Below are 17,532 nucleotides of genomic sequence, written 5' to 3'. Positions count from 1 at the left end.
TAATATTATTCCATTTTTCAGAAGAATTAATCTCTCACAGTTTTTTTTTTTGAAATATGATTTGGTCTAAACACACCAATTCTTGAATTTTCCTCACCTGCTCCAACCTCCTCAAAGAACAACTAGTAATTGGAGAATTGGCCAGTTTGAGTAAGTGTAATTATTTTGTCTTATGGGAAAAAAATGAAGCTGACCATCATTTTCTGTTATGTGCCTTCTGATAAAACTAGGAGGAAAGTTTCTCAACTTTGGAATTTAAATATAATTCAGTTCACTCTCTTTTCTAATGACTAAATTTTCTTGTGTATGTGATCTTAAAAAAATAAACAATAGTGTTGAGGTAAAATAAAAGAAATAAAAATGAGGCAGAAAGTGATATTGGAAAAATATAAATCTCAAATTGTTAGATGTCAAATGTGCCGCATTTGTGGTCTCACAACATCAAGGGACGAAGTCACAAGCCAAAGGAAGAAGTTAGGAGACTTTAATTGGAAATACTATAAGGAGAAACAGAATAGCTCCCAAATTTCCAGGAGGGGTCCCAAATGGGTGGTCACCTAGGGCCTTTGTCAGGGGAATTTATACAGCAAAGTCACAAAAAAGGATACAGTGTGAGTCAAACTACATGGTTGTAGTTTGTACAAGTATAGCTGCTTAGCTAATATTGATCCAACAGGGGAACAATTCACATAGCAAGGATACATGGGAAGAACAAAGGCATTTTTGGAAAGGGATGGGTCCAGATGTTCTAGTCACTAACATGAGCATCTGACTCCTACCTGAATTTACTGAACCAGGTGGTGCTAACTACAATATAATCTCAAGTTACTATTTATCCCTTAGGGAAGCATGCAGGTCTGGCCATTTCATCTCCATTTTGAAGCTTGGCCTTCTTCGGATTTGCTTCCAGCTACAATTCTGATGTCTTTATTATCGTGTGTGTGTGTGTGTGTGTGTGTGTGTGTGTGTGTGTGTGTGCTGGCATCCTTGAGGGCCCAGTCCCCCTCTGACTTTGTATTAACTTCTATCTAACAGCAATGTTCTCCCCTCTGAAGAGGAATACATAACTGCAATTAGGGGAGAATGGATAAAGTTTGAATGTAACTTCTTCAAGCTAAGAAAGGTCGGTGTAGGGGAGACTGAAGTCAGGGGCCTTCTCCAGAGAGCTTATCTAAGGGGTCTTAGATAGAAGTCATGTTGGGTTTTAGCAGTTACAGACTCCTTTAGAAGGTCCATCTAGTGGACTCTAATAAAAGGAATCCATTACATTTATTATCGGGTCTATTTGCACGATCACTTGAAGTTTGACAGCCTCTAGATGAGAATAAACAAATTTTACCAATAGATTAAACATGTATGGCCAAAGTATAAGCACCAGAATGGAAACATGGACTGGGGAAGGATCCAAGTCCAGACAATGTTCTTAAGGAATTGGGATAGTTACAGAGTATGTCAAAAAATATGTACACACCTCAGAACTTCACTGTCCTAATAAATGTCTGGAAACTAATAGTCATCACTTTAATCATGTCTTGTAATTATAGAATCCAAAGGTAACTTTTATTAATTTCATAGCTCCATAAATTTAGTATTAAAATATTTATACAAGTTTTTGTTTTCCTGATGTATACAATTTTTTGGGCAGACTCTGTATTGTAACTAACTGGGTCCTAAATCTGGCTGCTCACAGATGTTATGTATAAGTCTGATTGATTTCGTTTTTTGTTTTGAGTTCTTTTTCCACATGTGAATTATTTAAAGACAACAAGAGGTATTTATTAGTGCACAAGTATCTCTAGTTTTAGCTGTAGGGAGACGGAGAGTTCTGTGGTTGAAGTACAATTTTATCTAAGAAATTTAAATACTCTTGCTGAACTTCTGTAACTGCTGTTGTAGCTTTTTAGCCTCATTGAACTGTAATAGTGGTCAACTACAGGTATACATGGAAACTGTTAGCAGTTTCTATGTCTAGCCTATATTGCTATTATCCTCTTATATATCTTTTTGGTTATATATATCTGTTGGGTGTTTAAGAACAAGTTAAAGTAAGGCCTGTGCTAATAAAAATTAATGTTTTGCTGTATATATCAAGGTCAGTGAAGGTTCTTCAGGGGTTAATTTTGGGACCACATACAAAGCCTCTAAGCTCTTCTGTCAGTGTCAGCTTCCAGGATAGGTCAGTCTTGCTTGACCATGTGGCTTCCCATAGAAGCATGGGAGACACTTCTCTCTTTAGTGACCCTCCTTTTTAGCACAATATATATTGCTTGACTCCTGTTGTCTGGGGTCCAACAAGCTCCCTGCTCCAGAGATTGGGTGACTCATCAGAGTTGTATGATCCTGTAGAGAGGTTCTCTTATGTCCGGTGGTGTCCTTGTTGAACTTGGACGGGCAGAGCCAAAATATTAGCTGTCCTCTTAGTCTAGTTATCTTTCTTAGGTATGGTCCCCAACCCTCAGTTGTTGAACACCCAGGAGATTAGTTACACCAGTATTGCAGATAATAAGCACCTTAAAATATATGAATAGAAAACTATAATGGTTGTCTTAGACATTGACTCCCTGTAGAAAGTTAAAAATAACAACTATAAATTTTACAGAAAAAATTGGAGACCAAGGGAAACATAGCATTTTAACATGACATTCATTATGACAGTACAGTGGTTCTTCAGTTCACAAATTTAATTCTTTGCATGATTCTGGTCACAGACTAAATTGAACAAAAACTGAATCAAATTCCATGGTTAGGTTCAATATTGATCTTAGGGGGAAATTTGATTCAGTTCTTGTCCTATTTTATTTGCATAGACTCATGGAAAGAATTAAGCACATGAACCGAGATAATAGTGTATTATATTAAAACAATTAGATTTTATTATTATTTTGAAACACATTTAAATTTCCATTTTAGTATAAAATAACTTTTTAGTCAGTTGTTTTTATCTAGATTCAACATATTATATGACATAAAGAAACTCTGACCTAGAGTGTCATTTAAGAAGAATGTACTTGTTAATAGATGTACTTTATAGGTTATTTATTTCCAATCTTTAATTTTGGAGTTGCATTGCCTGGACTGCTCAGTGTTTAGGTACCTCTAACTGTTATAACACAATTACATAACAATCACATAAGCATAAGCTTGAAAAGAATATCTATATCATTTGGCTGGCTGTGTCATCCTAGATTGGCATACACATTTCATCACAAATAGCTGGAACACAAGTAAGGGAAAGCCAGGTGCTTGAGCCTAAAAAAGTTTATGACGATAGACAACTTTAGCTGGAAGTCACCAGTGTGATAAGGTTTCTTTTAAGTTTTGCATCTTTGAAGGCCTCTACATTTGAGAAATATAAATGCATAATTTAATATACTATGAGGTTAGCAATAATTTGTATCACAACTGTATGGAAATCTTAACATATATTTACTCTCAAGGGAAATTTTAGGCCATTTTTACAGGTTTTTCAGGGTGTAACCATACTGACAAGAATTAAGGACATCTCTAGAGTTCTTATAAATTTAGGAAACAGTGTTAATTACTACGAACAGACTTATTACTCAATATACACACAGATCTCAATTATATAATAATAAATGTTTGCTTAATCAAATCCAATAAATGGATATTAAACAAACATCTTTAAATGGCAGGGCCAGGTTTAAAGATATGCTGAATTTTGAGCATTTTGCATATCTAAGGTCTAAATGTACACTGTATAAAAGATAGCACCTATTAGTTACTTTGTATATATTAAACTTATGTAGTCTTAAATCTATAAATTAATTTAAAGCTTAGACTCACAGTATAACTTGTTTTTAGATGTATGCATATGTATATGCCCAAATACTTGTTATGCCATAAATTAAGATAATTGTTATTGATTTAACCAATCATAAACTGATTATTGAAAACATCCCACAAGATAATATTTAAATACTCTAACTCTTAAAGCTCACTTTTTGTAACCAAAAGCCTAACAATGGAAAACACAAGAAACCATTTTAGTAAAATATCAGAACTTTTGCTTTTTAATCTAGTTTTAAAAGTGAAACCAAGAGCATCTTACTATCTTAAGAAAATCTCATTATTTTAGACATAGAAAACTTAATCTTTTGATTAAAGCTAAAACAATACTTTAGATGACTCGTCATAATATTTAACACTTTTAAAGCTACATATATTATCTTTGACCAAGATAAAACACTTTATGTTACTGTATGCAGGCAAAAATAGACACTGCATTTATAAAACTAATTTTTGATATTATCTCAATTGCCAAATACCTGGATAGATACACTTACTTTAAAATTAACTTTACTCTTACTAGTTGATTTAAATCAGTCTACTGTTAAGCTATGTGAACCACAAGCATTTGAGCTAATATCTTGAGTGTCTATTTATCTATAACACAGAGAAACATACATATTAACTAAAATCATATACAATCTTTATATTTTCAAACCTCAAAACTTTTATTTGTAAATTCTATGCAAGCCTTGAGCCTGTGAGTCCTCATCTGGTAATGTTTTAACTGAATTTGGCTACCTCGAAAACCTATACACATTATTTTCCATGGAAATCTCAATAACAGCCAGAAAAAAAAAAAGGAATTGTTGAGCTTAAAAAAATATTTTCTTAAATTAAGCAGCTGCAGGTGTTTTAACTGGTTATCGACACAGATTAAATGGGAAGATGGACAAACAAGCACAAAACAATTAATTTAAATCAGTGTGCATTCTCAGGTATGTTGACCAAGTTGAACTACAATAACCCTTTTATAGTCTTTAGGTTTGTAACTATAAATAGACTAGTCAGAACTTTTCCTGTAGGTCATCAACTGGTAGAGATCACTTGTAATAAGAATCAAAAGGATATACACCCTTTTACACTTGTGAAAGCAAGAACTGATTTTTAAGAAGGGATCAAGTTGACAGTTTATCTTAATCTTGGAATAACTGTACGGGCTTCTCAGGGCCCTCTGTTATTTTGGTAGCCACAGTTGTTTCATAGCCACAGCTAATAGCCAAAACTGCTTTGTGATAGCAACATGTAACTATTTCCTCTAAGGGGACAGATTGTTAATGGTAACTATAACTATTTTATTTTCAGGGGGTGTTCAGGCTAACTTTGAGTGTAGAAAGAGATTGGGTAAATCTTTTTCAAGCTAAGTGCATATTTTAACAGGTGGAGGAAGAAGAAAGCCTGCCAAGGCTCCAATCTGCCCTGGTGCAGATGTCTACCTATGACAGTTTCTTCCCCCTTTTGAAAAGCAACTAGGGGAAGGCGTTGCTATCTATCCCTGCTTATTCTGTACCCATTTACCTAAGGTGTCCCTTAGATTTAACCATGTCCAGTGCCAACAGCAGTAAACTGGAGGTGCAGGAAAAGTGGCCACCAGATTTATCTGTTCTTACTGTGCACCTGTGCTCAATTCCTCGTGATCCTGTGACCTCTTGGATCATACTTAGTTATAGGCTTTCCTTTTTCAGCTCTCTAAATCTGTTGCTGGCCTGGTGACACGTTCTGGAGAGAAATCATGGTAAGAGAAAGACAGATCTCTGGAGATTGGGCCTGTGATTATTGGCTCCCTTAAAACTGTGTCTGTTTAAAACTGTTATGAAACTTATAACGGCCACTCGGGATGATTTTTGCTTTATCACTGAAATCATCAGTGCTGTAAAAACCAGTCAGTCCTCCTGTGGAGCAACATTTCTGAGGGCGGGGCAAGGTGGAAGAGAGTAGAAATATTCCTTAGTTTCCAGTTCTGTCCTAAGAGGAGAAAGGTACACAAGTTTTTTTTTAATTAACTTTACTGGTACAATTTATATACACATAACGATCACATTCATCAAAGGGAACTTATACCTGTTCTCAATATCTTGAATCCTCTTTTTCTCCCAATCTCCCCCTCCCCCCCCCTTATTTACAAAAGATCTGTTTCCATTTTTTCCTCTCTTTTCTCATTTTTTCCCTTCCTAGTCCTCCTCCTCCATAAAATGTTTTTATTCACTTTTGAGAGCTTGAGGATTAAATCAAGACCAATTTCTAAGAATACGGCCCAGGGAGAATTCAGAGGGAATAGTGAAGGCTAGCTTCACTCTGGAGCCAGACACTGAAGAGTTGCCGGAAGGGGGAAATTTATCATCCTGAAAGGATAAAAACCTGGTCACTCAAGAGTCCTAGAGTCTGACAGCCACATGGAAGTGACTCACCCTGGAAAAACTGAACTGTGTCATTTCTCAGAGAAGGGGAAGTGGAGAAGGGACAGAAGAGTGACTCTGCACAAGGCACAAGAACTTTGTTTATGAGAGTCATCTCTCTTTTCTAAATCACCACTACAGGGCAGAAAAACAAGACAAAAAGCTTTCCCAGGATGGGTTTCCAGTCTTTGGGAAAGCATGCTTCCAAAGACAGAAGCCACAATTGACTCCCAATATAATAATATTGTCAAAGAGAAGATTAAAGCAATGACCAAGGTACTTGAACAGACTCTTTTCTAACTTTTTAGAAAGAGAGAGAGGGAAAGATGAGCAAGGGACAGATTGAAGATGCTTCTTTAAACTGTATTGTTTTGGACTTATAAATATGCATGATTTTCGAGCTACCTTTCCCTGATGTCCCCCAGATATCAGTTCTCTCTTCTGTGTTTCAAGATGAAGATCTCTCTTGCCAGGCACAAAAGGAACCCTTGCTCAAACACTGGGCAGACCAAAACCTTTATGTGTGTCTTCCTGGATGTGCATGATTTCCAATTCCCTTCTAACCCAGTCATGAGGGTCATGTAGTCTATAAAGCAGCCTATCTTCAATAGATGTGCACTCAATTTCTAGGGCTTTAGGAGCTTCCAATTGGAAAGGAAAATGATTTCCAGGAGAAAACCATTTCCTGATACTGATAACAACATTTCTACAGATGTGCACTGCCAAAATTTGTCCCATAACCTCCAGGTGAATTTTCAGACACACTGGTGCAAACTGTCAGCCAAAACCAATACCAAAAGTTGTCTGTAATAGGAGATTCATCTTGTAGTTGCCAAACAAGTTGAGCAAGGAATACAAAGGCAAGTTTGTAAAATAAAAGATATTCCATCAGAGAACACCCAAGTACAAAGGCATCACAATCTTCCATACTGCCAGCTTAAACATTTTATCATTTTGACAAGGTGCAAACAACCAACAAACAAGGGATGGTGATTCTCGATTAACTAAACAAGTCACAATCCAGAATCCAGTGAAAATATTTTAGGGGTACCATGAAACAAAAGCAAATTCTTATTTCCTTCTAATTATCTTGCTGGGACCTCCAAAATGATACAGGAAAAATATAACTCCTGACCTGTTACATGGCAAAAGTGCTGAGTTCGTGGTCTCATACATCAAGGATGAAGTTACAATCCAAAGGAGGAAATTAGGAGAGTTTTATTGGAAATAAGGATGAGGCGAATAGCTTTTGTATTCCCAGGAGGGGTCCTGAATGGGTGGCCACCACCGAGGGCTTTTGTGGAGGGTAATTTATACAGCAAAGCCACAATGTGGGTCAAACTACAATTAACATATAGGATTATAAGTATAGTCGTCTAGCTAATATTGATCCAATAAGGAAATGAATCATGTAGCAAGGATATAATATGAAAAGAACAAAGGCCTTTTGGGAAAGGGATGGGTCCAGATGTTCTTGTCGCCCACCTGGGTGTCTGATGCCTTTCTGGATTTTCTGGACCAAATGGTGCTAATTACAATATAATCTCAAGTTACTATTTATCCCCTTAGGGAAGCATGCAGGCCTGGATATTGCACTTATCTCCATCTTGAAGCCTGGCCTTCTTTGGATTTGCCTCCAACCACAATTCCGTTGTCTTTATTTCTTGTGCTGATGTCCTTGAGGGTCTAGTCCCTCTTTGACTCTATATTAACTATATATTGACTACCTAACTTAGCTATCTATAATAAAAGGGGACAAGAGAATAAAGATTTTAAAATTGTACTTTTAAGAAAAACTGCAGTTTCAACACAAAAAGTTTCTCATGCCTTTTTCCCTTCCAGGAAACTCACTAAAAAAAATTCATAAATGTCTTTTTACAATATGCCTATAAACCAGGATTCTTAGCCTGTCATTTTTACCTGTAAATTATGCTTTCTCCATTCTCAGGAAGCAGTGATATTGATTGGAATATCTCAACTTTAAGCCTATGGAAATGAGTTGCATTGATGTAGATAACAAAATACACATTCTAGACCACCTGTCTTGAAGACATCCTCTTAAATACACCCAACTCAGGTTCATAATGTATTTCATTCTCTCTGAGCACCAGTGCTCCACTCTTGAATGAGTTCTAATAATAAACCCTTCATATATCTTTTTTACTGATGCATCCTGGATTCTTTTTCCATGATGGTAGTCAGCAAACCTGCAAACTTATTTCAAGAGGATGAGATATTTTACTTATTTCAGACTCAGAGACCCCTCAGACTCAACCCGGTGACAGTATTAGATTATTTACCTTAAATTAAGTTTTAAAAATCAACTTTGTAACTCTTCATCCATGGTTCTTTGGTCAGAATCTGAAAACAGATGACAGAAAATAAAGAAGAATGACAAATATTTCAATAGAAAGAGAAGGAAAGATAATAGTACAGATACCTACCTAGGCCTCCAATGTCATGACAAGCATTGATGGTTTCAGATATGCATATACCTAGCACACTGCTATACACTTAAAGTTTCTAAATGAAATAAAGAACTAAACAATATAAAAGGTATCCTTTCAGCTCCAGACATGTATACTATCCTGAGCAAAATGCTTGAGTTTTTATTACTTACTGATTTCGGTAATATTATTGCTAATTCTTTCTTTTGTCATATAATCTTTTGAAAATAATTTAGTGTTATAACACAATTACAGAAGCATAAAATATTAAAGTATTTATTATTGATAATTGAATACTGAAATTCAAGTTATTGTGATAAAGGAGCTACATTTCAAAATTTCATTAAATTTCAGTCAATGTAAACTTTAATTTAAATAGCCACATGTGGCTAGTGGCAACTATGTACAGAAGCACAACTCCATACTTTAGCCAGGAACACATATAAGTGACCCACCCTTGAATAACTTACAATAAACAAACTAGTCTGGTCAAGGATATCAAATACAGTTGAAATTATCTACTAGCAGATTTGATTATACCAAAACCTGAAATAGCATAAGAAAGGACAAGTTATAACTAAAAATAGATCAAGGCTATTATTCCTGATTTCACACTTTCCTGCTATATAGGCAAACCAAGATAGCAGCCGCTGTCTATTTACATTTCCACCCGAAAACAATAGACATCTTAGGAGTACCTATAAATATAGTGGAGGGCATTTGAAATGACTAGGAACCAGAAAAATCTGCCTGCCTGGCACAAATTTATTGAACGAATTCTCTCAGGGTGTGCTGTCTCTGCAGGATTTTATATGTTCTTCTCAAAGTTTGGCTGAATTGCACTAGGCATAATGCATGATGTCTCTTAAAATCCACAACAAGACCCAGGGATTGAGCTCAGTGGTGCTGTGGCCTGCCTCGCAAGCGCAAGGTTCTGAGTTCGATCCCTGGTACCAAAAAAATAAATAAAATGAAATAAAATAAAATGCACAACAAAAGTAGAATGTTTCAGAATTTTGAGCACAATTCTACACTTTCCATCAAGAGTACTGTGAAAACCACAATGAGGTTTTTAAATTTCATTTTGGTTTCAGACCTCATGTATGATTTCCTCAAATATCCCAAGAGTATCTAAGAGTTTTAGGAATAAAGAATAGCATAGAAGTCTTAAGTATCTGAATTTTATTTACTTAAACTTTATTTTGATTAAAATTTTTTATCAATATGATTATAGATTCACATGTAAGAAAATTTCCAATTTTAAATCCCTAGGGCCATAAAACACCAGTAATTCCAAGTTTCTCTTAATGGTCATATTTCACAAAACTACAATATAATATTGTAACAGGATTTTGACATTGAAATAAAATCCATACATTATTGAGATTGTCAGTTTTACTAGTACTCATTTGTGTGTGTCTATATTTGTACATGTGTGTATTTAGTGCTATACCATTTTATCACCTTTGTAGGTTGACGTATCCATAGCACCCTCTTCAAAAAGAGAACCTTTTATCTTTCACTTTCATAAATGACACCCAATTCTCTACTACCTCATTTCTGCGTAGTATTTTATGCATCATCGTATCATACATTATTTACTCATTTGTTGAAGGGTACTGGACTTTTTCTAGGTTTTGGATATTACAAATAAAGGTGCTGTTGGTAACATTCAAGTTTTGCGTGCAAATTAGTTTGGGTTTCTCTAATATAAATGTCCATGACCACAACTGATGAGTTGTATGGTAATTAAATGTTTAGTTTAATAAGAAAACACAAAACTGTCTTTCAGAGTGATTGTAAAATTATACATTATCATCAGAGATTTATGTCTCACCTATTTGCTGTATATCTTCATGATCATTTGATGCTATCATTACTTTTTACTTTAGAAGAGGACAATTTAGTATTCTTTCACCATGTATCTCACCATCACAAATACACACCTTCCACCTCACCAACTTCCGAATATAGTTATAACTTAATTGTGTTTGGAATGACATTCTGCTTGTACATTAATATATCTGAGAAATGATATTAATTTTTATTTGTATGTTTATTAGTACATGTTTGCATTACATAATGTTTATATTCATTGTGGGGACTTGGTACACGTATATAACACATCTTAATTGTTTTTTTGTCCCCTAACTTTCCCCTCCCTACCTGCTCCCTCCATCCTTTGGTCCCATTCCCATTTGTAAAAGCTCTATCTCTGTTTCCTATTATGTATCTTTTATTTTGTTCTTTAATTTATTTTTTCTTTGGCTTTCTCATATAAGAAAAACCACATAATATTTAAACTTGTCTGTCTGATTTATTTCACTTAGTATTATGGTCTCAAAGTGCATCCATTTTCCTAAAATGACTAAAATTTTTCTTTCTTTGTGGCAGAATAATACTTCATTGTGCATAAATACCGCCTTTTCTTTATCCATTCATCCTCAATAGGCATTCAGGCCACTTCCAAGATTTAGCTATTGTGAGTTTTGTGATATTCATTTTTAAACCAAGCAAAAGTTTACTTTGCTTTTTTTGTGGGGGCGGCAATAGTTTTCCGTTTCCCAAGTAATTAACATTTTTGTTTTTAGTTTGCTTCCATGTGTTTAACACTTATTTCTATACCTTCCTTTTTATTCCAAGAGTCCTAATTGTGTAAATTACTTCGGAACACATTGAAACTCATAAAGCATGCTATTGATTCAGTATTCCTGGGATCTTCTCTCCTATAGCCACCATATATATGGCAACATATCTCTGCTTAATGCCGGGACAAGACTAGAGGTTCCATCAGTGAGCTTTGGTTTCTGTCTGGTGGTGGATCTTAATTGCAATGAGCTCAATACTGAGCTCCCCAGTAAAGTTCTGTAGTAGCTTTCATGCCCTGTACCCCAGAGGTGGAATGTATTGGTCCCTACTCTGATGCTCAAGTTTCTGAGATGGGTAGTGGAGGCAGTCACCGAGCTGCCTGGCCACTATAGTCCCAGCAGCTTAGTTCACAGGTACTGGCGTGGGGGCAGAGGTTTTGGAACTGGACTCTACTGGGTTTCTCCCCAGTGGACCTGCTTCAGGGTTTCAAGTCTAAGATGTGGACTTAATTCTTTCTTCCTCTCCAAAATGAGAGGCATCTCTCTCCACGCTTCTTGGATTTGGAAGAGGGGTCACCAGGCAACTGTTTCCTTCCTGCCATCTTCAGTGCATCTTACCTTATTATTATAATACTAAACCTGGGCTCTATAATATCTCACTTGGCTTCTTTAGTTGCCATGATGCTGGTTCAGTGTGTGAATAGTTGTTCAAATTGGTGTGTTCTTAGTCACCATTTTGCTCTGCCCCCATTTCTGTTTTGCATTACTATGATATAAAATTTCTTGCCAATATATGTTGTTTACCCAATCTTAAAGTAATTGCATTATCAGACATGGTTAAAAAATTTAGCTAAAAGTGTCATATCCTTTAATAAAAAGCCTTTTTATATCCATTAATAAAAAGCCTTTCTATAGCCACTATTTGATAATAGAAATTAGACAAGAGAATTTGGAGATAAGTATTTAATACAGATATTAGAATACTTCATTTAAAATTTGTGTTAGTAAAAGAGTAGATAAAAATCAAGATTTAACTAAGGGCAATAGATTAAACTTTAGGATTTTTAAATTTGGAGATCTATGTGACATCCTTCCTTAGCTAATGAGAACACCAACAAAATAGAAAACAAAACTGCTTTAGCTTTTACACAGAAGTCAAGACTTGGGGCCATATACCCTAAGAGTGGGCCAAAGAGAATTTTGAGACTTCTTTGGAGTTTCCAATTTTTTTTCAGAGAGTAATTAGCGAGCTGTGTAAGGACTGTGGTCATGATTTGGTCAGATTCTGTGAACCATTGTTATCTTTTTAATACTATAAATTGTCCTGCTTTGAGACTTGGGGGTAAAGTCAGGGTTTGAATTGTTGTATGACACAAATCCAGCAGTGATTCTCATATCCCACTTGTTAAACTGAGACACTATTTTGAAAGATGATACGGATCTTTTTAATCTATCATTTCATATGAATTTGCAAGTTATGATCCTCACTGCAACTTCTAATGATATTTTCAAATATCGACAACAACAATCCCAACAAATTTTATCACTTGCCTTTATACCATATTTAGAGCTGCTTACTAATCTCCTTCTCCTTATGGAAAGTGAAGTCATGGCTTATTTATTATCTGGGTACCAGGAGAATCTTGTGACACTGTTATGAGCAAGGTTTTAAGAAGATATTTAGGTCTTGGAGGATAACTCTTTGGCTGGCAGATGAAGAGGACATTCCTTTCAGAGTGAACATCACACATAGTAGGAAAGAGAATGAAAGCACCTGGTATGGTTTGAAATTCTGAGATCATAGTAAAGGAAGGATCAGGAGAGAGAAGAAACTGGGCAGTGTGAAGTTCAGCTATTGGAAAAGTCTTCATCTAGCAACGAAGATGTTTGATCCTGAGAAGCATGTTTATTTCCTAAATGAAGAAGCGTACACCTCGGGTAGTTAACAAAGTTCCTAAAGTCTTTATACTCAGTGTATGGTCCCTGGCCAAGAACATTAGAATCACCTGGGAACTTACTATAAGTACAGATTCTTAGGCTCTGCTCTAGAATATACTGAAACAGAATCTGCATTTTAACAAAAGACCAGAGTATAACCTTTATATTGTTTTTATGTGTGTTTGAAAAGAAATGGACATCACAATATGCATAACTTTTGGCCACTTTTTAAAATTTAATATTGTGTAATGGGGATCTTTCTGTGTTAATACACATAGATACACATTATTATCCATTATAGATAGTAAGTTACTTTATCTACCCTGTTGATAGGTTTTCATTTTAATTTAATATTTTAGTATTGTAAACGACACTATTGAGAAATTCTTTGCCAGTGGTCACTGATTAGGACCTTTGGTGATCCTGTTTCCTCTCAAATGCTCTGTTTCTTTCAAATCTTGCTGCCTTAATGGACCCTGTAGGCACATCACTTTCACTGATCTTTAAGCTTAGTCTGAAGAGAGGAAACTGCCCACCACATCAAATACTATCTGAAAGCCCTGTGAGACTATGGCAAAGTAAACTGCTTCTGGGTTTGGGCCTGCTATAACATGTTTTCCTGTTACTCTGGTGATAATCTGCGAGCCCAAGGTTCTACCGGTAGGCACTCGCTGCTTCTGTACTAGTTGCCAATTCGCGCCGCTAGAGGCAGGGCAGCGCGCCTGCGCAGCGAGCGCAGAAGCGCGGCGTCGGACCGTTGCCTAGCAATAGTCGACCGGCAAAACTAGTCAGAACTGGTCCTGGCTGAGTTAAATCTGCAACAATTTGCTGGCTATAAGGAGCGCGGCCATGGGCACCCCGAGGGGTTCCTTCGTCGCAGAGAGCCCCAAGACGGAAGTTCAGCTACGAGTGACCCCGTCAGAGATGAAATTCTTTGACGCACTGGCGGGGAAAGTATACCGCCTCCCGATTACTGTACACAATCTTGGTCGACGGAACAAGAAAATTCGGTTTGTGGAGCCGACCAAGCCACAGGTGACAAACAAGGGGTGCTGGAAACAGGACTCAGGAGAGTGGGGCTCCGAAAACACTTCCTCCCCTGGACACCTCCCGTTGCCTCAGGAAATAGATTTTGGGTTCCTGAGGAGGTGTGTGTGTGGGGGTGGGGTGGGCTTCCTGGGCTTTGGTGACTTAGGGATGTGTGTAAGTTTTATTTTATTTTCGCTTTTGCTTTAAATTGGGATGTGGGGAGAGTAGGGTGAGGGAAAGTTATCTAGAACCTCTTCCTGTTTACATCCTGATTTGGAAAGTAGGGAAGGTTTTCCGGGACTTTCACTTTTAACAATCCCAAATCTCTGTGCCTTGGCTTCATGATTAATTCTGTGGTTGCCTTAAGCACCATGAAACTACCCTTTGAATCATGGGGTGCCTGATATATTCAAGAATTGCGAAGCTGTGGAAAGTTTTATTATTTCATATTTTAACGAATATTTGTTGAGCACCTACTATATAATAGGCAGTAGGTGTAAGGAATACTGGTTGGATAATGCGTTGCTCTCATAGGATTTAGAAACTAGTGCAGGAATTTTTGTACAGGTCTAAACATCATCAAAATTAATGTTCTTAGAGAATTTCCCTACTTTCTAATTTCAAAGTGGATGGAATTTCATCTGTCTCGCATTTTAGATCATGGGTGTGAATGTATGGCTACTAGTTCACAAGACTTTTGATCTAGAAAATGTGATGTTTTGATATGTAAATGATAAATAGCTGAAAAATTTCAGAAGATATTTCCATGGTAAATCACAATGAATACACACAGATTAATATATATATGGGGGGGGAGAGGTCAATAAAAAAAGATGAAACAACTGTCTTGGGGCAAATAAGGAAATTAAAAACAAGGTGCTATATAAAGGGCATTTGCATCATAACTATTGTATTTACTTAGAAAATGATTCTTTTAAGATACATCACAACAGTCGTACATTGCTTGAGAATGAAGATACATTCATCATAGAATATCTTTCTGTAAAATAACATGGCTACATTATTAAGCAATATAATCATATGGGATCATCCTCATATATGTGAACTATCATTCACTAAAACCTCATTGTGTGGCACATGACTGTGGTTATTTTCTACCATAGCATTGACCATATGTATTGTGTACCCATTATGTACCATATACAGTGACATTTATCATCTATTTGGGGTTGCTGGTAGAAAAATAAAAAGATGTAGTTCTTAGCTTCAAGGAGCATAAATTTGATAGTTCTGTGCTTAATTTTAAATATCATACTTCAAACTTACTGACATTATCCATCTAATTGTGTTTTGCTGATTTGTGTGGCTTCCCGTATGGTCAAGCCAGACTTATATGAGTTATATTGCCCTCACTCAGATTTTACTTTTGACTCACATTTTTAATGCACCTATCTGTAGGAATCACCTCGTCCCCAAATCTCATTTGCCTCTTAAGACTAATGAGAGGTCCTTTTTTTCCTAAGAAATCTTATCATATAACAAGCAATTATTTCTACGTTATTCTATACCTATTGTGTTTACTGACCTTCCTTGTATTTTAGACTTGTGTCTCAAGGATTATTGCTAAATATTAATTTTGCCTAAATGGTCAACTCATAACATGCTAAAAGTAGCATGCAAAGCAGTTGGCATTAGGATCCTTGAATAATTAACTTCAATATGAACTCTAACTGATCATAGGCCAAGATTGTTACTGATCCAGGATGAAGGAGAAAGACTAAGCTTTACAGTGAAATAAATACATATTTTTTGAATCCTCATCACCTGAGTGGGTTTATCTGTTATTCTCTACAGATCCCAGTTTCTTCGTGTACATGCTGAAAGTCTTAGTATCAACCTCACAAAACATTAGAAGTGCATTAAATTAAATAATAGATGAAGAATGCTTGATACATTGTAAATCTTCAGCAGAGATCAGTTTTCTTCTTTCTACTTTCACATTTTTCTGGAGTTAGCAAACGTTTTTCTAGAACAAAATTGCTTTTCTTCTTTGATCTATTCCTTGTTTATAGTCCCTCCAAGTTATGAATCGCACATACCCATGCAGAAAATATATAAACTACTACATGCTACGTACTGTATATATACACACACACATCCATGCACACGTTCAGGAACAAATTCTAGTAATCTGTTGTACAACTAGATGATTATAGTTAATAATAATGTAGCGTATACTCTAAAAGTATTAAAGAATTAAACATGTACCTACTACAAAAATTATATGTGAGGTGATGTATATGTCAATTAGCTTTACTTGCTTATTCCACAATGTATGCATGTATTAGAATATTACATTGTACCTGCCCATAAATATATACAATTTTTTTGTCAATTAAACATAAAATTTAAATTTAAGAAATGGTTTGCTTTTAAAGCATGAATAAGAAACAGAGGAACCACTAAGCTAAATCCCTGGCCCTAAGAAATATATTTTGATAATAGTGTATACTCCTGGATATGGTTGCTCACATTACTTTCTTATAAGTAGTTAAGATGTATAATTTTCAGGCTGGGGATACAGCTCAGTGGCAGAGTATTTGCCTAGCATGTCTGGGGTTCATTTCCCAGTACACCCCCCATATGCATAATTTGATTCTTTTTTTTTCTCCATTGAAGTTCAAATTGATGTTGACCAATCTGTATAAAGAACTTACTTGTGGCCTTCAGACAACAGCTATGGTGGAATATCATCCTGATAAAGATGAAGATACTTTTGACCAACTACTTATTGTAGTAGGAAATAAAACAATAGTAGTTCCTCTAATTGGGTATGTAACCTTCATGTTTCATACTGACATCTTTAACAGTTCAAATAAAATAAAGGTCAAAGTAATCTATACTTTCTCTGACTTGTATCTGTAGTTTCCTTATGGCTGAACTTAAATTAATATTTTTTAAAACAACTATAGTGTTTGTAACAAATGGAAGCCTCATTCTCTTTTTATTTAAATATCTTTAAACACACTGGCCAATGGAATATATTATTAATTGGATTTTTGAAAGTACAGAGTCACATTTAATTTTAAAATACAGTATCATCATATTCACTTAAATAAATTTTAATTAAAACATATTTGGCTTAAAAATAAAACTTCTGTTTTGAGATTGGTTGAAAAATGTGGACAGTTATAATGAGTATTAAACAGATGAACTCAGATGAACTGAGACACTAATTTGCAATTAAGTTTAATACAAATTCATTTGACAAGATGAATGTTTCATTTTTTCTTTTTGTACTGGAAAAGTATATTTCTGTTTATTGTAAAAGTTGCCTATTAAAGTTAAAGTGTTTTATATGTACAT

The 17,532-nt window shown here is 35.5% G+C and overlaps 1 protein-coding gene across 17 annotated transcripts in view; it reads left to right on the top strand.

Annotated features, from left to right (window-relative positions):
* The first annotated feature begins 13,930 nt into the window (after positions 1-13,930).
* Cfap47 (cilia and flagella associated protein 47) overlaps positions 13,931-17,532 on the top strand; it is a 512,210-nt gene continuing 508,608 nt past the window's right edge. For 12 of the 17 annotated variants that reach the window (XR_015442441.1, XM_087189881.1, XM_087189880.1 and 9 more), the window contains exons 1-2: positions 13,931-14,211; positions 16,846-16,997. Coding sequence is in view for 13 of the 17 variants with exons in the window: in XM_087189881.1 (XP_087046007.1) it covers positions 14,026-14,211; positions 16,846-16,997 (338 nt within the window). In the remaining 4 variants the exon portion in view is untranslated. The remainder of the gene's footprint in view (positions 14,212-16,845; positions 16,998-17,532) is intronic. The other 5 variants (XR_015442442.1, XR_015442443.1, XM_087189878.1 and 2 more) reach the window with 2 other exon arrangements.

Source organism: Heterocephalus glaber, unplaced genomic scaffold (assembly GCF_053883595.1).
Source record: "Heterocephalus glaber isolate CG9 unplaced genomic scaffold, H.glaber_assembly_v1.0 deba00001547, whole genome shotgun sequence".
Classification (NCBI taxonomy): Eukaryota; Metazoa; Chordata; class Mammalia; order Rodentia; family Bathyergidae; genus Heterocephalus; species Heterocephalus glaber.
This window is presented reverse-complemented; position numbering and strand designations above follow the sequence as displayed.